Source organism: Leucoraja erinacea, chromosome 14 (assembly GCF_028641065.1).
Source record: "Leucoraja erinacea ecotype New England chromosome 14, Leri_hhj_1, whole genome shotgun sequence".
NCBI lineage: Eukaryota > Metazoa > Chordata > Chondrichthyes > Rajiformes > Rajidae > Leucoraja > Leucoraja erinaceus.
The window spans coordinates 15,053,249-15,074,414 of NC_073390.1; the positions used below are offsets into that span (position 1 = coordinate 15,053,249).

At 43.6% G+C, this 21,166-nt stretch overlaps 1 protein-coding gene across 4 annotated transcripts in view; it reads right to left on the reverse strand.

The window, feature by feature from the left end:
* LOC129703308 (transcription factor Dp-2-like) overlaps positions 1 to 20,655 on the reverse strand; it is a 180,466-nt gene extending 159,811 nt beyond the window's left edge. The window contains exon 1 of one of the 4 annotated variants that reach the window (XM_055645665.1): positions 20,204 to 20,655. Coding sequence is in view for 1 of the 4 variants with exons in the window: in XM_055645666.1 (XP_055501641.1) it covers positions 20,204 to 20,209 (6 nt within the window). In the remaining 3 variants the exon portion in view is untranslated. The remainder of the gene's footprint in view (positions 1 to 20,203) is intronic. The other 3 variants (XM_055645666.1, XM_055645664.1, XM_055645668.1) reach the window with 3 other exon arrangements.
* Positions 20,656 to 21,166: the final 511 nt, after the last annotated feature.

Sequence of the window (21,166 nt, forward strand, 5' to 3'; positions counted from 1 at the left end):
GCTAGTGAGGGAGGCGAGTGACTGCCGCCCGGCATTCCGCGGAAATGCGGCTATGTAGGGTATGCCCCGAGTCCTCCGGACTCGCCCCCGGGCCCGACAGGACTTCTCGGTAGATCGGGACCGGTATTCCCTTGACTGGGTGACAGAGCGGACAATGGGGCTTCAATAGCTAGGTCAAGGTTCCTGTGAATAAAAGGAGAGTAAAAACTTACCTTTGACCCCCACCACCCTCCCAGTCATGGGAAGGATTGGTTGGCTCCAGGGAGCGCCGCCGCCGACCGAAAAATTATCTATATATTATTAAAAGTCTCATCTTGTTTGTCTGTTTGTGTCTCTGAGATCAAGGAACTATGCCAAAACGGTACACAATAGCACAAAAATTTTGCAGAATCTAATTCAACTTTTTCCCGTGGTTGTTAGTATCAAGGTTCTTCACATTTGATGTTATATTTTACGTTATTGATATTTAAAGTTTAAAAAAAGCCAACTTTAAAATAATAACTGCCTGTGTGAGACTTTTCTAGCAGCTTCCAGTGATGATGTCACAATGGCATCTCACAGTCCAGCAATCACAATGGGATCTCATTTACACAAGCTGCCGTGAAGAGTGACTGAGGGTAGGGGAAAGGAGAGGGAGGGAGAGGTAAAGGAGGGAGTGGAGTAGGGGAGGAGGTGAGGGGAGAGAAGAGGGAAGGTGAAGAGGTGGGGGAAGAGTGTTGGGGGATGAGGTGAAATGAGCGAGGTGACAGAGAGCCTGCTAGGGGTCAAGTGGTGGAATGGGTTATTTTTGGAGAAACGTGGGAAGGATGTGGGTGATTGGCTACAGGGAGGGGCCGACCAAAATGTCGTCTGTCTCATTGGGAGAACGCCGACGTACCCGTGTTCATGTGGGAAGGACATTGCCCTCCCAGAACGGTGACGCCGCACCCCCTAACCCGCGGGTTGGGGGATGGGGCCAAAGGGGTCCCGCTTGGTCTAGTTATCATTAAAACCCACACGGTCACAGGGAGAACGTGCTTTTTCCTTTTGAATGGATTCAACAAAAGCCAAACTTTAGTTAGTAATCAATTTCACAATTTATTTTAGTCTTCAATTTCATATTGGGAACAATAAATAAGATTCTCTTTCTTGTGTAGGTTTGCAGTTTTCAAAAAAACGATTTTGATTGCATGGAATGTAACATGAAAATGTTGACAATTTTATATTTCCAACATCTGCATATTGTGCTTAAGAGGGAACTGCAGATGCTGGAGAATCGAAGGTTACACAGAAACGCCGCCAAAGCTGGAGAAACTCAGCGGGTGCAGCAGCATCTATGGAGCACAGAAAAGCTGGAGAAACTCTGCGGGTCCCAGTCTGAAGAAGGGTTACGGCCCGAAGCGGTGCCTATTTCCTTCCAGTCTGAAGAAGGGTTTCAGCCCGAAACGTTGCCTATTTCCTTCGCTCCTTGTGTAGGTTTGCAGTTTTCAAAAAAACGATTTTGATTGCAAGGAATGTAACATGAAAATGTTGACAATTTTATATTTCCAACATCTGCATATTGTGCTTTGTGTTATGCTGCCGGGTCGCAGCTGGGTAGCAAGCGTTTACGGTCCCAATATGTTGGACCCAACCCCAGGTGTCAGAATGAAACTAAACATTAAAAAGAAACTTTTCTGAGTGGGAATATGAATAGATCAAAGGACATCAACGCTCGTCCTTGGCTACATCCCAATGACCAGTTTGTGAGCACCACGCATATGCAGAAAGTTGGCTGCCCATCAAAACTTGGGGAATAATTCATGGCGCACTGCACACAAAGTGATTCATTGACTAGATGGGGGGGGGTGAAGGATTCTGCTTTTTAAACACACTTTCCATTATTTTCCACCAGGCCCTCCCATCTCTGAAACAAGATTTTTCTCCAGTTGTAGGGAGTAAATGCTATAAAATTAATTCCTTACATTTGGGACGTGAACATTGACAAATGTACAATGAGAGGCATGGCACATTGACATTGCGACCTGCAATTAGTTTATCTGGACTCAAGACATGTGGCAGCAGCACAAGTTCTCAAAAGCAGAGTTTCTGACAGAATGCTTTTAGAGGGAGTGCTGTTAGTTCAAAAACCTCTGCATCAGCACACTTGATATTTCGAAAGACAGTTGAAATATAAAAGACCGATCTCATCACCAAGTAACATAAACTTAAGTGTGGATCCCCTTGTGGCCGTTACCTTTGCTCTCCAGTTTGAGACAGCAGGCATGCCACCTGTTGTCACCGCTCATTAAGCTACAGCTCCCCCGCTTCAGTTCCACTACTGAACAAAGGACATCCATATCAGCTTCCAATGATCTCAGCACAGCTTTATTCACACCAAGAATGTTCTCCCTTAAAAAAAAAATCAGGCTCTCGCTGCCCAACTCACATTCCACTGCCACAGTTGCTCGTGATTACAGAAAACACTTCCAGTTCACTACTTGCCTCAGCAGACTGGCACAAACACCAGTTTTCCACTTCTCTTTAAAAGTACTCCTCAAAACCAAGTAACATATGGCATGACGAAAAATGAGGGCATGGGAGGAAGGGGAAATGAATCATCTGTGGTGTATATTTAATCTTAATGTTCTTTAAGTATGAAGATTAGTACTGTCATTTTGTTTCTTTGGCCATTGCAGAATTTTGGATTTCCCAACAAAACACCTTTATCAAATCTACAAAATCTAAATACTGTTCAGCATGCAAAGTTAACATTTTCTCCCCCAGAACTTTTCCAGTTCCCATTCTAACATGTTGCCAGGCTAGATATCAAGGGGACTTTAACCACCCCTAAAATGGACAGTGGAGGCTTTCAGGTTGATTAGTCTGTCAATTGTTTATATTACTGTCCCCTCAAAGCAATTTCCTATTTCCAACATTTGCCAGTTTACCTTCAGCCAGACTGCTGTTCAACCTTTCAGGAAACTATACAAGAACTAATCTTGTATAGTAACTGAGTAATAACATGCACTCCGCCATAGCCCCTCCCCCAAAAAAATTGACTTCAGTAACTTTACTAAACTACAATGTTGCAGTAATGTGATTTACTATTTTGGTGATTTTCTTTTGCTAAAAGGATCTCCATTCTGTCAATGCAGAATAGAGATCAGATCAGGAGGTGGCTGACCTGGCAGTCTGGTGTCAGAACAACAGCCTCCTCTTGAATGCCATTAAAATTAAGAAGCTGATTGTGGACTTTAGAAGGGCACAACAACCGAGGACGTACACGCCACTGGGGATAAATGGGACTACTGTGGATAGGGTGAGCAGCTTTAAATACCTGGGAGTCCAAATCACAGAGGATCTGACACACTGCCGCACTGGTGAGAAAGGCAAGGCAGCACCTTTACCACCTCAGGCAGTTGAGGAAATTCAGAGTTTCTCTGAGAATCCTTCAATCCTTCTACTCTGTTGCTGTAGAAAGTATCCTGACTGGAAACATCTCGATCTGGTTTGGCAACATCTCTGCCCAGGACAGGAAGACTCCGCAGAGTAGTGCGTTCGGCCGAGCGCACCATGGGAACTACACTCCGCCCCCCGCCCCCCCCCCTGCAAGACCTGTACACCAGGAGGTGCAGATCCAGAGCCAGCAAGATCATGAAGGACCTCTACCATCCCAGCAACGGACTGTTCCAGCTGCTACGGTCAGGCAAACGCCTCCGCTGTCACGCTGCGAAAACAGAGAGGATGAGATGGACTTTCTTCCCACAGGCCATTAGGTCTGTAAACTCTGATCTCACTGGGGTGTAATTACTGTTGTGTCTTTTAAAAAAAATGTAAATACTGGTTCTGTTCTGTTGTTTTGCACAATCCCGCAGGCATTGCCACTTTCAATTCACTGTACATCTTGTATGTGTATGTGACAAATAAACTTGACTTGACTTGAATGCAACAATTTAGTTCACTAGTTCAAAAGTTATAGGTGTAGCATTAGGCCATTCAGCCTAACGGGTCCACTCCGCCATTCAATCATGGCTGATCTCTGCCTCTTAATCCTATTTTCCTGCCTTCTCCCCATAACCCTTGACACCCATTCTAATCAAGAATTTGTCTATCTCTTCATTAAAAATATCCACTGACTTGGCCTCCACAGATTATCTACCCTCTCACTAAAGAAGTTCCCCCTCACCTCCTTTCCAAAACAGTGCCCTTTAATTCTGAGGTTATGACCTCTGGTCCTAGACTCTCCCATCAGCGGAAACATCCTTTCCACATCCACTCTGCCTTTCATTATTCTTTAAGTTTCAATGAGGTCCCCCCTGTCAGAGTCACTCTGATAATAAGCCACAAGCCTAATCCAAGAGCATCGAACATACTACTCCAGTTGGCATTTTCCACTTCTTGCAGGCTGAGTGAGCAGTCTGAGCTCTCAGAATGAAAATTGTTAATTATTGCTGTGGCCCAAACCCAAGGTGAAATTAATCAAGCAGGCCTATGAGGGAGGAAACATACATTGTAATAGAGTCTGCCAGACCCGATTCCAGATAGGGAAGATATAGGGAAACACAAGGAACTGCGGATGCTGGTTTACAACAAAAAAAGGCAAAGTGTTGGATTAACTCAGCGTCTTAAGCAGCATCTCTGGAAAACATGGATAGATTACATTTCGGGTTGGATCTTTCTTCAGAGTCTGAAAAAAGGTCCTGACCTGAAATGTCACCTATCCATGTTCTCCAGAGATGCTACCCGAGCCACTGAATTACTCCAGCACTTTGTGTCTTGTTTTGGGGTGAGCATATGACAGGATAGGAAAGTATACGCCTAACTGACAAAATCCCACTTCCAGCACCCCATACTCATTTTTATTTTCATTTTTCAAACAGCCATTCAATTTCTTTGAAATTACCTAACAATTGAAAAGTAGTTTTAGCAAGAAAACAAAATGTTATTTCAATTAACTATCTTTGAAATAAATAGACTACACCAATTAATAAGGTTGTGAATTGGAACATATGTAGGAAGGAACTACATACAGATGCTGGTTCACACCAAATATAGGCACAAAATGCTGGAGTCAGTGGGACAGGCAGCATCTCTGGAGAGAAGGATTGGGTGACGTTTTGGGCCGAGACCCTTCTTCAGACTGGGATTCTTTGCTACTTTAAAAGCACATCGTTGTTGTTAGTACTCGATATCGTGAGCTTTGCCTTTCCCCGAGGTCTGCCACTAAGCACATCTTTTGGGTGATTGCATTTTACAAGTAGTTACTATTTAGGTTGTGTCACTTGGTAACATCACTCTTATTTATAGAAGATGCTTAACATACAAGTATATAATTTCATTTCAGTTTAGTTTAGTAGAGATATAATGCGGAAACAGGCCCTTCGGCCCACCGAGTCTGTGCCGACCATGATCCCCGTACACTAGCACTATCCTACACACTGGGACAATTTATCATTTTTACCGAAGCCAAATTAACCTGCAAATCTCTGCATGTTTGGAGTGTGAGAGAAAATTGGAGCACCTGGGGAAAACCCACACGGTCACACGGAGAATGTACAAACTCTGGACAGACAGCACCCGTATAAAATCTATTAAATATTTATCAAATTAATAGTAACACTGTGGCCATTGGTTTAAAGGGATAAGAGAAAACATGTCCTTCAAGTCTCAGGCAAAGCACCACTCAACTTAAAGTGGGACTAATTCCAGGCTTGGCAGAAGGTGCAAGAATTTCCTGACTTCTGTGATTGAGCTAATACGAATACAAGCTCTCCCATGATAAAGCACTTGCACAAAATGTGGGTGCACTGCTGTTTTCAACTGCTCCCTAGATTGGATGCATATTTTCAATTATTTTTTCAATGTGCAATGATTGTACAAATTTCCCACTTGCTGTGAAACGGAGATAGTGTTGACAGCAGAAATCACTGACTAACCAAATGCTAATTTTTAAGAAATATCGTATCTTTTATGCACACCTTTAACAGATGAATGTACTTACAGTTCACATTTCGTAACAGACATCTAGCTCATTCATTAACTTTGGTATGGAATCCATTCAACAATCATAAAACATTCATGTTCTTACACCTTTACTAAGAAACACACAGATTAAATGTCACATGAATAGCCTGCGCAGATGAATACTAAAATCACATATTTAATGACAGTTCCCATTTCAGAGTTATTGTTTACAAATTAAAACCACATTTAGCCATAACTGGATTCTCAATTGGCCATTTGCAGTTAAGTGGCTAAGATACCAATTGCTCGGCAAAACGCGGCACGTGAATTATGCTGATGTTGCAGTAAAGTTTATTGATTAAATTTAGCCCGCTAATTTTAGCAAAGGACCACCAGCACAATTAGTAACATCATTGCCATGTCAGATTCAACATTCTTAGCTGCCTCTTGGGATCAACCATGGCCTGCTTCAATGCCAGGTTTTGTGAGTATGACATGGCTGATGAGGTCAATGAGGGAACATGAATTGTTATAAAAAAACTATCATCCTTATTGCACAGGACTCCTCTATGGTTTACTCCAAAATGCCCTCCAAGCCCCTCAGTGGTACCACCATGGCCACATTCAAATCAAGAAGGAAAACTGGACAGGGCCACCTGAGCGCTGAATTCAAACACAGCAAAGGCATTCTCAGCATAGAAGACACAAATTGCATCAGTAACTCAACAGGACAGGCAGCATCCCAGAGCAACTCAGCGGGTCAGGCAGCATCCCAGGGTAACTCAGCGGGTCAGGCAGCATCTCAGAGTAACTCAACAGGACAGGCAGCATCCCAGGGTAACTCAGCGGATCAGGCAGCATCTCAGGGTAAATCAGCGGGTCAGGCAGCATCTCAGAGTAACTCAACAGAACAGGCAGCATCCCAGGGTAAATCAGCGGGTCAGGCAACATCCCAGAGTAACTCAGCGGGTCAGGTAACATCTCTGGAGCAACTCAACAAGTCAGGCAGCATCTCGAGTAACTAATTCGTAGCACAGTCAATCTTGCAAAATCCTCATATCAAAGACTTGTCAACAAGTGTCTACATCAAGAGCACTGCCTCACAGACTAGACAAGCAACAGTCTAACTTGGTTCCCCATCACAATCCTTAAAGATAGCTTGTCCCACCGGCAGGGTTGTTGGGCAATGAGAGGGAAAAGCCCAAGGGGTTTTCAACATTGACCTTAGATCCCATGAAGTCACGTGGCATCAGGCTAAACATGTGCAAGGAAACTCCTCATGAAGACAAATTACTATCCTCCCTCTCTCGATGAATCAGTGTTCCTCCACCTTGACAAAACTTAGAAGCATTAAAAGGAAGAAGGGCACAGAATGTATTCAGGGTGTGGACTTCAATCACTAAACAGCAGGGCAATGACCATCTCCAACAAGAGAGAGCCTGGTCACCTCCTCATGACATTATATTTCTAAATCAATATCTTGGGGATCACTTCTGACCATAAACTCAAATGGACCAGATATCATGGCTGCAAGAAGCTGGGTATGTTGGAGCATGCGAGTCATTTTCTGACGCCCCAAAGCCTTTCCACCTTCAACAAAGCATAAATTTGGAGTATGATGGAATAATCTCTATTTATCTGGAGGAATACAACCCCAACAATCTCATGAAGCATCACATTATCCAGGAGAGAGCAGCCCACTTGATTTATGTCTATCCACTTGATACCCTACCTAGCATCCAGATTGTGTACTATCTACAAAATGCAGTGTAGTTAGTTCCTCGCCCAATCTACTCAAACAGTGCCTCCCAAACCTGTAATCTCGATCATGCAAGAGGGACTCGAGTGACAAGTGCAAAGAAACACTACCGTCTGCAAGTTCTGCTCTAAGGCACTGGTCTTGGAAACATATCGCACGTAGCTGAATCCAAATCCTGGAACTCCCAACCCAACCATGCCATGGGAGCACCTTCACTAGAAGGACAGCTGTGGTTCATTACCTTCTCTGCTGCAATTAGGGGGTCATCGATACAGGCCTTGCTGACAATGCCAAGGTTCCAAAAATAAAAATAAAGAAGCTTTAATTGAACTTTATCATATTTTCAGTTGTACCTAATTACTGAAAAAGAGTTGCCAGTTTCCCAGTTACGCTGTCCAAATTATCCACAACAGTCTTATTAGAAGCACATTCATATTCACTTCATGTGCCAGAGTGCGATGAATACTCCTACCCTTACACCAAAAAGTCTAAGTACATCTGAATTACCACAAATTGCTCTACAAGGTTGCACTGTCAATAGTCATAATCAAAGCATCTTATTTAAAACCTAAAAAGAACAGTTAACGCTAGTTAACAACACAGGTGCACTTTAGCACCCAGAGAAACATGTGGCTTGAAAAGTTTGATTCAACTAACAACATTTCCTTTACTAACATCTATGCGGTTCAACAACTTGGGTGCTTCTCACCTGATTGCATTTTAACTGTTTATCAGTTAGTACCCCACTGGCATAATAAGAAGTCAATATCATCTCCGGAAAATCTAGCAAAACGTCTGTAATTGTCAAACCTGGGAAATTATTTTCTATGGCGTGCAACTTTAAACTTTCACTGCCCTGTGGCAATTAATAGGGCAAGCAAGTTGAACACCAAAAACAATCGAACAATAGGATAGCCAAAGGGTCAAAGAGGCAAGAGTTGAGTGTTTTATTGTCATATATCCCATATGTTCCAACAGCGCAACAAAATATGTGAACATAGTAATCTGTAAACAATATGTGTAACAAACAAACAATAATAGTGAAAAAAAGACAAAAACAAAGCCCCAAGGCTATGTAGATCAGAGCTTATTTGGAGATTGTGGCGATTAATAGCCTGATGGCAGTAAAGGACCTGTCCCACTATACGAGTTTACCCAAGAGCTCTCCCAAGTTTAAAAAAAAAGTAAAACTTGTGGTAAGTACATAGAATGTACGTAGCGGGTACGCCGGAGCTCGGGACATCTCTTAGCAGCTCGTAACACTAACGGCAGGTACTCGGGAAACGCGGTAAGCTCGTAAAGTTTTTTCAATATGTTGAAAATGTCCACGAGAGCCCCGAGTACCTACAAACGGCTATTACCGTAATTCTCCGAGTTCGAATCAGAGGAAACTCGGGAGAACTCTTGAATTACCTCGTACAGTGGGACAGGCCCTTAAGTCATTAAAATCTTCCCCCCCCCCGATCCGCCCAAACCTTTCCATCCCCGTAGAGCACATATTCTGAAAAACAGCTCAATACATATTCTCAAAAACAAGTTCAGTTCTGGAACATCCGTGCGTCATCATTGCTACTCTTGTTGACCAACGAGACTGGCATCAACGCTAAAGCTCAAAGTCAAAGTGCTATAACTACTAGTAGTTTGCCATCAGCGATTTGAGTTAACTTACTTTCATAGAACATAGAACAGTACAGCACAGGAACAGGCCCTTCGGCCCCCAACATGGCAAGACAAACTCTCATCTGCATGCACATAATCCATATCGCTCCATTCCCTGCATATCCATGCGCTTATCTAAAAGTGTCTTAAATGTAACTATTGTACCACAGCCACCATTCCATGAACATGCTCTAGGCATCCACTACGCTCTGTGAAAAACTTGCCTTGCACATCTCCGTTATATTTTTCCCCTCTAACTACAGAGCTATGCCCTCTAGCATTTGATATCTTCATCCTGGAAAAAAAAGGTTCCGACTGTCTACCCTATCCATACCTCCCAAAATGTTAGATACTTCTGTTGGCTCTCCCCTCAACCTAACCTTGGATACTGTTCCACCATTCTTCCAAAATATCATGACTCTGTGGTCAGCACCAGTTCAGTCGCCAGCATTTCTATCTCCAAGTCAACATTTGTACCAGTTGCTTGAGCACATAAATCAAGGCTGGAGCTCCACTGCAGGTTTGAATCCTGCAATGTCAGGAGGGGCTAACTTTTGGATGAGATATTAAATTCTTCTCTGTAGACTGAAGCCCCAGCTTCTGTCACCAACAGACCTAGAGGTTTCTCACGCACATGTGATTTGACCTTGAATCCTGGGTCAATATTTATCCCCTAGTCAACTAAAAGATATTCTAATTCCTGTTCCTGGGAGCATGCTTTGTGCAAATTGACTTGAATTTCTTTATTATAATGATGACCAAAAGCACACTTCATTGCCCTTTGTGCATTGGAAAGTCCTGGAAAAGACATGGATGGTATTACCAAAGTTCAAGTCTTTTGATACAAAAAGATGATAGTTAAATGCTAAAAACTGTTCTCAACTTCTACCCACTTCTCTTTCCTCTCCAGACATTTACATCTTTTCAAAGGGCTTTAGTCCAGGAGGCCTAATTTAGGCAGAATACCCAGCGCAATACAAGAATACATGAGGAGATTACTGGAGATAAATCTACGATCTAGGGGCTTTAGGTACAAGATGAAATACGAAAAATAAGACTACTTTCATTCAAAAAAACACAGATGACATCTGCTTTAGTTGGTCAGTGAAAATTGAGTTGGAGTCTAGTTTATGCAACCACAAATTTTGAAGCATAAAATTTTTACCAGCTGCTGGGCTGCATCAGCTCATCATCCGGAACCAGTATCTAGTGGTTACTGCAAAATATACGCAGCTGGTAACTGTAGATGTTGGGTTTTGTCATTCAACCTCTTGCCACTATTACGGTTGTGTGTCTATTTCCCAACAGCAAATCAACTGGATCCATTGGGGAAGATGGGTGCCAGTTTATAACAGGGATAAGCATCAGTTTTTTGTTAAAGCAAAAACAACTTGCATTTCTATGGCACCATTTGTGTCAAATTCCCAGAGTGCCACAAGGTCAAGGGGAAAGGTCTCTCATCAAATCCAAAATCAGCAAAGCACATTATGCAAAATAAGCTTGGCGTCCTTTTGGAATGACACGTACAGTGATTAAGATGCAAAGACTTTTATTAGCAATACAGCAATAGGTAACTTCATCTTAACACACTTCTCACGACTGGGGAAGAAAGGGAAAAGAGCTTTCTATTAAACCAGTTGGCGGAGCCACAGTATGACATAGTATGAATGACACCTACAGACCTCCACTGCCACCAAATCTTTCATTGGTTTATTCTAAAGTGCCTGCACAATTCTATGAAAGTTTCTTATCAACGAGTAGTTTGGTTTGGTTTAGAGATGCAACGTGGAAACGTGGAACGTGCAAACTGGCCCTATGGCCCACCGAGTCCACACTCGTTCTATGTTATGCCACTTTTGCATCCTACACACTGGGGGCAATTTACAGAAGCCAATTAACCTACAAACCTGCACGTCTGTGGAATGTGGGAGGAAACCGGAGCACCCAGAGAAAATCAATGCAGTCACAGGGCTAACATACAAACTCTGGGTCAGGATCGAACTGGAGTCTCTGGTCTCTGGGACCTCTGGTTGATATTTTTTGCCGTTTTGCTTTTATATGCAGAACCTGCCTTTTGACAGTTTCCACCTCCTGATATAGGTTTGTTTTTCATTTTGAAAGAAAATGTAGAAAGCAGCATCAATTTCACAATTCAGTCCAATTGTGGCACTTGAAACTATTCCTCGTCTTTTCCCATGTACCTCAGTATGTTTTTGTTAACAAAACCCTCACACTCAGATTTTTTAATTCATTTACGTAATAATAAGTATGAGGGAAATTCACATTAGGCAGGAAATGGTGTTGGGTAGACTGATGGGACTGAAGGCTGATAAATCCACAGGTCCTGATGGTCTGCATCCCAGGGTACTTAAGGAAGTGGCTCTAGAAATCGTGAAGGCATTTGTGATCATTTTCCAATGTTCTATAGATTCAAGATCAGTTCCTGTGGATTGGAGGGTAGCTAATGTTATCCCACTTTTTAAGAAAGGCGGGAGAGAAAACAGGGAATTATAGACCAGTTAGCCTGATATCGGTGATGGGGAAGATGCTGGAGTCAATTATAAATGATTGACTCCATAAATTATAAATTATAAATAGCGGCACATTTGGATAGCAGTAACAGGATCGGTCCGAGTCAGCATGGATGTACGAAGGGGAAATCATGCTTGACTATTCTTCTGGAATTTTTTGAGGATGTAACTAGGAAAATGGACAAGGGAGAGCCAGTGGGTGTGGTGTACCTGGACTTTCAGAAAGCATTTGGTAAGGTCCCACATAGGAGATAGTGGGCAGAATTAGGGCACATGGTATTGGGGGTAGAGTACTGACATGGATAGAAAATTGGTTGGCAGACAGGAAACAATGAGTTGGGATTAATGGGTCCCTTTCAGAATGGCAGGCAGTAACTAGTGGGGTACCGCAAGGCTTGGTGCTGGGTCCGAAGCTATTTACAATATACATTAATGATTTAGATGAAGGGATTAAAAGTAACATTAGCAAATTTGCAGATGACACAAAGCTGGGTGGCAGTGTGAACTGCGAGAAGGATGTTATGAGGATGCCGGTGACTTGGACAGGTTGGGTGAGTGGGCAGATGCATGGCAGATGCAGTTTGATGTGGATAAATGCGAGGCAAATACAGAAAGGCAGATTATTATCTGAATGGTGTCAAGTTTGGAAAAGGTGAAGTACAACGAGATCTGGGGGTCCTTGTTTATCAGTCACTGGAAAGTAAGCATGCCGCTACAGCAGGCAGTACAGAAAGCTAATGGCATGTTGGCTTTCATAACAAGAATAGTTGAGTATGGGAGCAATTAGGTCCTTCTGCTGTTGTACAGGGCCCTAGTGACCTGTTGGCTTTCATAACAAGAGTAGTTGAGTATGGGAGCAATTAGGTCCTTCTGCTGTTGTACAGGGCCCTAGTGGGACCATACCTGTAGTATTGTGTGCAGTTTTGGTCTCCAAATTTGAGGAAGGACGTTCTTGCTATTGAGGGAGTGCTGCGTAGGTTCATGAGGTTAATTCTCAGGATGGCAGGACTGTCATATGTTGATCGAATTAAGCAGCTAGGCTTGTATACTCTGGAATTTAGAACGATGAGAGGGGATCTTATTGAAACATATAAGATTATTAAGGGATTGAACATGCTAGAGGCAGGAAACGTGTTCCAGATGTTGGGGGAGTCCAGAACCAGGGGCCACAGTTTAAGAATATGGGTTAGTCCATTTAGAACGGAGATGAGGAAAAACGTTTTCACCCAGAGAGTTGTGAATCTGTGGAATTCTCTGCCTCAGAAGGCAGTGGAGGCCAATTCTCTGGATGCTTTCAAGAGGAAGTTAGATAGAGCTCTTAAAGATAGTGGAGTCAGGGGATATTGTGAGAAGGGAGGAACGGGGTACTGATTGTGGATGATCAGCCATGATCACAGTGAATGGCAGTGCTGGCTCGAAGGGCGAAATAGCCTATTCCTGCAGCTATTGCAGAGTTTTATTCCAAGTAGTAGAGCTATATTCCCTTTAAGACTTCCCTTTAATTTTTAAATGAGTTCAAGATGCCAGCCAAAAAAGTTTTCCTTCTACACCATCAGTCTCCCTATAATATTATAAAATTATCAACCTTCTTTTAACCTTCTATTCCTCTAATCTTCCAGAGGAATAGAAGATTAAAGCCAATGCAGTCCTAATGAAATAAACAATCTGCTGCAGTTCAGCAGCATCTGTAGTGGGAAATGGACAGGGTTCAATCTGAAGAAGGGTCTCGACCAGAAACGTCACCCATTCCTTCTCTCCAGAGATGCTGCCTGTCCCACTGAGTTACTCCAGCATTTTGTGTCTATCGTGGGAAATGGACAGGCGCGTTTTGAATTGGGAACCTTCATGTGGACTGAAATAGTAGAGAGGAGGTAGCCAGTAATAAAAGAGAAGAGATGAGATGGGGCCAAAGCTGGCAAGCAGTAGGTGGATCAGAATGAGGAGGGGTTGATTGTAAGTTGATGTTAGGTGGAGCAGAGAAGGTGGAAATATCGAGAGGCTGGAAATTAATAGATCGAACAATCAGTTGCAGATGATTGAATTTGATAGCAAAGGATGGTGAAACTTGGGACCAAATAAGGGAGTTTAGTTTAGTTTATTGTCACGTGTACTGAGCTTCTGTTTTATGCTAACCAGTCAGTGGAAAACAATACATGATTACAAATGAGCCATCCACAGTGTGCAGATAGATGATGAAAGGGAGGTGGGAACGGCAGATGGGAATGGGGATGGGGAGGAGGAGGGGAGAGGGGATCCAGTAGGAGGAGTGCCTGGGTAATGGACAGATGCAGTGAGTAGCGAAGGAGAAATAAACTGGGTGATAGAAGGCTGGGGGATGGGGGGGATTTGTAAAGAAGAGCATTTTCAATGGTTCAAAGGTTCTTTATTGTCATGTATTCACAGCACAGTGAAACTCTTTTGCACAACCACAAATGCACAGTCGCCATATGTGCAAGAACACCGAGACAGACCAGAAGGAGGGAGAAAGGGGGCAGAAAGTGAGCAGGTTACCTGTGTGCGTACAATCTTATGTTTCCAATGCAATTCTAGTTGGTTTGATCCCTTATAACATAAACCATGGAGTTCAGATTTAATGCAGATTCACCAGTCCCTTAAGAAACGAAGATATAATTCCCATGATCTATCATTACCATGAAGTCAAATAGAGCAATGTCTTTGCCAAAATAAATACAATAAATATTATGGTGCCAGGAATGCCCCATAAATCTAATTGCCTTTCCACATTAATATAATTTATTCATTGGTGTGATCACTTTAGAACTTACAGCAAACGCAGCGCCGGAGATCCGGGTTTGATCCCGATTACGGGCGCTGTCTGTACGTAGTATGTACATTATCCCTGTGACCTGCGGGGGTTTTCACCGAGATCTTCGGTTTCCTCCCACATTCCAAAGACGTACAGGTTTGTAGGATAATTGGCTTGGTAAATGTAAAAATTGACCCTAGTGGGTGTAGCATAGTGTTAATGTGCGGGGATCGCTGGTCGGCACGGACCCGGTGGGCCGAAGGGCCTGTTTCCATACTGTATCTCTAAACTAAACTAAACTAAACTGCATTCTCCGTTATGCACCAACATGGATGGTAGACTAATAAGAATTTGTTTGCCAATCAGTTTACCAATTTAATTATTCCCTTAACACCTGTGCAAAATATTACCAGTGAGTGAGTATATATTCTGAACAACACATCTTTCAACAATCTATGATACCCAAATCTCAAGAGGAATCCCACTTTAAGAGTCGGTTTTCAACTTGTGTGTAGTTGCATTTGACAAATATCTAATGGTTCCAATGTCAACGTCTTGGTACAGCAAACACTGTTAGTCATCATGTGTAGGAAGGAACTGCAGATGCTGGTTTCTACCGTAGATAGACACAAAGTGCTGGAGTAACTCCGCGGGTCAGGCAGTGATGGAAATGGGGGGTGGGGGGTACGCAGGGGGACGGCGTTCCTCTGCTTTTCAGTTTCCAGTTTCCATCCTGTACGTGAATTTGCAGCTTTATCCTGCGCTACTTAATCCAAGGGCGAGCGAATGCACGGACAGACAGACAAAAGCAATGATCATAGAGTGGAATAGATGACATTTCGGGCCGAGACCCTTCTTCATACTGAGTCAGGGGAAAGAGGAACAAGAGATATAGACGGTACTAAGGCCAAATGAATGGAAGATATGCCTATATCTCCCGTTTCCCTTTCCCTTGACTGTCAGTCTGAGGAAGGGTCTCGACCCGAAATGTCACCTATTCCGCTCTATGATCGTTGCTTTCGTCCGAATGTCCGCTCGTTCGCTCGCTCTTGGTGCCGGCACTTCTGCCCTCAGACGACGCTAAACACACGCACACACGCGCGCACACACACACACAACATGTCCGGCAGATCGGTGTGGGCCAATGGTTTGAGTGCATGCAGGATTTTCTGGAGCTCCTTCCAAGTGGCAATATTTTATATGTTCAAAGTTAATAAGGAGGACTAGGCAGGAATATCAAAATGATCACCTGCAGCTGAGAAACAAAAAGATGATTTGTGCATGAAGAAGTCGTGTCCAAAGTAAAGATACTAGAGCGGTGACGGAAGCCGGTTACGGAAATGGTGCTGAAGATTATCCATGATCCTACTACGGCTTTTTCGTCGAGTGGACTATCTTGCTCCGCTATAGGATCTTTGGTTTCCAGTCTCCATGAGACGGAGAGTGTGGAGGAAAGTGGCGCTGTAAGGGAGTCCACGTCTTTCACCAGCTCATTGGAACTTTTCCCAATTCCATAATGACTGCCTAAGAACTTGGCCCTCATCAGACCCTGCGTCTCTCCGCAGTAAATGGAGTTCACCTCCTGGATGCTCAACTCATAGACCACCCGCTCCTTCCTGAAGCGGATATCAAACAGCTGTAAACCGCTGGCGGGACTGTGGTGGAACGCAAACTCCCAGTCAAAGTAGCGAACGTGGTTGTTTACAACGTGGTATCTTGGTCCACGTGGCTCAAAATGGAGGGGGCCGTTGGTTTGAAACTTCTGGTGAGGTCTCAGCGAAGCGTAGTTGGGATCCGAATCAGTCCTTTGGATCTCTCTCGCTATCTCACTCCCTCTCTCTCACCCTCTCGCCCCAGCATTCCTGGAATCATTAGCCGTTTTGCGTGGATGGCTGCATCTGCGGTTCCTTCCTGTTGGAGGGAGGGAGGGTGGGGGGGGGGAACCCTGGCATGTGGTGGCTCCCGGTCCATTCCCTCCGCGGGTTCCGCCTGGCCCGCTGAGTTCCTCCAGCACTCTGTGTTTTTTGTTTGGCTCTGGAGATGAAGGTGGGATGGGCGGCGGCTCTGGGGAGTGGGTTGTGTTTCGGGTCGAGACCCTTCTGCAGACAATCACAAGTACTCTCACCAACAAGAGTCCAGTTCAGTCTGAAGAAGCGTTTTCTATCCAGAGTCGCTGCCTGTCCTGCTGAGTTACTCCAGCTTTAAGTCTAACTTCAATTTCAAGAGTTGAATAAAAAACAGAGTGCTGGAGGAACTCAGCGGGTTAGGCAACATCTACTAGATACTAGAGCGGATACTAGTATCTTTGCTGCAGATCAGGCATGATATTCTTCCGATTTAAATATGAATTCAGATTTTATTGTTTTCCTATTTGTCAATTTTTTGTGCCCAATTATTTGGCAGCCAATCAACCGCTGCCTCTAAGGAGTTGCATCCAATCACCGACGAGCTTCCCTTAAAATTCCCATCCAATCAACAAATCAGTCTCCTCCCGTCCAATCAACCGCTGTCTCCAAGGGCATTGTGGCCAATCACATAATGCGCTGGTCACTCGTCGGCCAATCAGACACAGTCTCCGAGGGGCCTTTTGATCTATCACCAACCTGCTTCCCTCAACAAAGCAGACGATGGCTGCAGCCAACACAGAGAGATGCAAAAAAGCATCTATGACATAAATACACAATAAACAAGTTGTGCATTCTTGTACTCTTACATGGGTATGACCGCACATAAAAAAAATCCCCCCCCACTTCCTTCCCAACCTCAGCCTCACGGACCTTGGAGTAACCCTTGTTCCTAAAACCCATTTCCATCAATGGAGTCAGGCAGCATCTCTGAAGCAAAGGAATAGGTGACATTTCATGCGCATTTTTCTTCCTGAAGGGTTCCGAAATGTCACCTGTTCCTTTTCTCCAGTGATGCTGCCTGACATGCTGAATTACTCCAGCATTTTGAGTCTATCTACTATTAGTCGTCACAACAAACTGCAAGATAAAATTATCTGATAGATTCAGAACCAGTTTCTGGTACCCTTTCTCACCAGGTGCACATGGACTGACTGAGATGACTACATCTGTTGTTTCAACCCACCTCCTGACACAATCTGCACCAGAGTCAGTACCTAACACAATGTTGATGTGATTTTCTTCCTGCAGTTTCTACTGCTCCTGGAGTCTCCAGTTATCTGGTCAAATGTTTTACTTTTCTCTGCTAAATTCTTGAAAAGTAACTTTTTCATAAGATTCTTTTAGAGCTACTGTTGAAAATAATTCCTTCAGGTACCAGGAGAATCCTTTATGAACCTACACTGAATGTATTGGTAAGTATATCCTTTCCAAAGGCAAAGTTTTTCACCAAGTAAAACACAAGTACAGCATCTTATCTATTATGTGCACAATGCTTTGCAATGTCTAAGTCCTGTCGCCAACTTCAAAATATATCATTCTTTCAAGTTTATTTCCTGAATACCACACCCAAGCGACCAGACAAAGTCATATCTTAAACATTGGTCGCAGCTTCAACCTTAAAGTTGAGCTTAGTTAGCTCAGCCTATAAGAGTCATCACTACAGGCACAGCTTCCCTGATGGCATAAAATTGCCATAAATTCCTTTGTGAAGTCGATAATAGTTGGAATAGCCAGAATATGATGTTATTTATATCTGTTACAAATTGAAAAATGCCTGCACAGACGGATGATTTTTCATGAAAAAGTTATGGGAGGGCAACAATCACCAATAGAACTACACCCTTCAAGGAAGCTTTCCTTTTGCAGAAAAGGGAGAAGAACATTTGGGAATAGAAGGCATGGTGGGATATCAGAATGAAGTTTCAGACAATACATAACCTTCTCAACCCGTGTGGATCCAAGTTTTGAATGGATTTGTACTTCCAATTTTGTACTGATGATTTCTCAATTCTAAAGTATAAAAGGTCCATCATCACGCAAACATTATGATCTTATGAAAATATGACAACAGTTTGTCCCAACTCATTGCAGTGCAGAATGAAATCTCTCAGCCCCAATTGCTGCTGGCTTCGGTATAGACCAATCTCTGGTGACTTCACACTGCATTCTTAAACTCCCAAATCTATCTATCTCTCTCTCCCTCCCTCCCTCCCTCCCTCTGCGTTTACAGTCCAATTCAGAACTTCAGTTCTAGCTGTTTGCATTTAAATGACAATAACTTTAAATGAAAACACAAAGTGCTGGATCGGCTCAGCGGGTCAGGCAGCAGCTCTGAAGGACATGGATAAAGATGTTTTGGGTCGGGACCGTTCTTCCGAATCATCTCATATCCATATCCTTCAAACCTACTGCTGCTAACCCACTGAGTTACTCGAGCATTTTGTGTTTGCTTTTTTTTGGAAACCAGCATCTGCAGTTTCTTGTGCCTCCATAACTCAATTTAATTCTTGTTAACATATCCAGAGAATATGTTGCCATAATATTAGGATGTAAAATTAAATACAGCTAAAGGTAATCATTTCATATTTACCCCTAATCTTGCCTAATCCCCATCAAATATCTAGAGCACTCAAATATATATGAGTTTACATACCAGCACTTCCGTTTCTTGCTAATGTACTTGATTGATTTGTAGATGAAAAGGAAGAACGTGACACTGAAATTATTTCAGGAAGTAAAAGTACTAAACACACTTATTAATCTGTTCACACTGTAACACACTTATTAATCTCCTCCTTTCTCTACCCTCTGATACTTTATGCTGCATGTTTTGTTTCGACTGAAAGAATCGACAGATCCAGAATGTTCTGACAGGAGAAACAACTTATTTTTAAATCACACAGTAGTGATCATAACTTGGAGTAAGCAACTAATTAAAGAGCAAATAAATGCTGTGTGGTTCTGGCCAACCTCCACAAGAAGATGCACATGGCCTTGCCAAGAAATAAGAGTCCTAAAATGACCAAAACTGGATAACACGCAAGCCACATCGGCCAGCTAACCACAATGTCGAAATGCAAATAAGTGAAAGAGTTTAATTTACATTCATGCATTTTGATTTTCAAACCAACAAGGATTAAATGTATTCCTTTTTTTTTTTAATGCTCTTCTGGTATAATCACTTACTGGTGTGGCCCAGGGCCTATAAGATCACAAATCGAACATGAAACTCGTCTTTAATGTCATGCAGCAAAACATGCAAAATTGGACTAACTCTTCAAGTCGCATTAATTAGATTCTCATTTTGATTGTTATCAAAATAAGTATCCGATTACCAAGTTTGCCATACGTAACTAGAAGAGCAAAACACGAGAATTCCTACACTTCCTTTTGAAAACCTAAGGCGAGAATAAAAGATCCGTATTTTAAATGCATTCATTGGCAGGAGTAGTCCCCATCCATAATTGCGCCTCGACCACTGTCGGAGGAGGAGCTGGCAAGAATAAACCCACTCATTTTCGAGTTTCGTTAAATGCAATGCATGGCCTTACAAAGTCTGCGTGTCCCTGTCTCTACCCCAGGCTGCATGCATCCTCGTGTACGCACGTCCTCCCCACCCTGCCTCTATACCAGATAAACTGCATCAGGCACTCACCATCATTCTGTCTGCTCCAAGAACTCGCCGGGAAGTTGGCAGCGATCAGCTGGCACAATCTGTCACCAGCTCCTGCCAAAGGCGAAGAGGCTTCAAACAAAAACACAGACCCTCCACACTAACCCTCGGGCAATTTAATTTCCGGATTAACAAGGAGGGGGGGGGGGGGGAGGAAAAAAAAAAGGAAACGTCGAACTGCGATGTCAAAACAGAAACAAACTTTTGTTCTTAAAAACATTCATTTCTAACATTTGAATGATTAGAAATAAAGACGAATTGTTGTTTTTTTTTAAACAAATCCCTTCCAAAAGAGGCCCGGGAATCCATGCACTACTTTAACAGGGATGTTGTGCAGAAAATCAGCCGCCGATTAAATGTTTACAAGTGGAAGGAATGAAGATAAGGCAAAGGTTGAGAGTATCAGCGCCCAGCCTGGCGTCCCCCCCGCAAACTCCCGCCTCCCGGCCCGGGCCCGGCTGCCGCACGCACCCGCTCCCCATTGGCTGCCCGCCCGCCGGCCGGCCCGCCCACCGCACACGCCCCAGCCAATCACACGGCCGCTGCCTCATGTACTCACTCCCCATTGGCCGCCCGCCGCATGTACTCACACCCCATTGGCCGCCCGCCGCACACGCCCCGGCGCTCTGTCCTCGCCGCTCCCCGCTGATTGGCCGCTGGCCTCCTGTTCTGTAAACGAATGGTTACAGCGCGGCCTGAATGGATACAAAGGCAGCGCTCGGCGGCCCAGGGCACGGCTGGGGCAGAGGCCAAGTCACAGCAGTATACAGGGCAAAGGGAGCAGAGTGTGCCATTAAATACACTGGGCAAACTATGACCAGCAAGACAGAAAAACAAAACCAAACAGTACTGAAACCACTGCTATATTAGTCGAAGGGCACCAATGGATAAGAGTGCCAGGGCAAAGGAAGACCAAGGAAGAGCAACAGGTATAAAAAGTCTAGC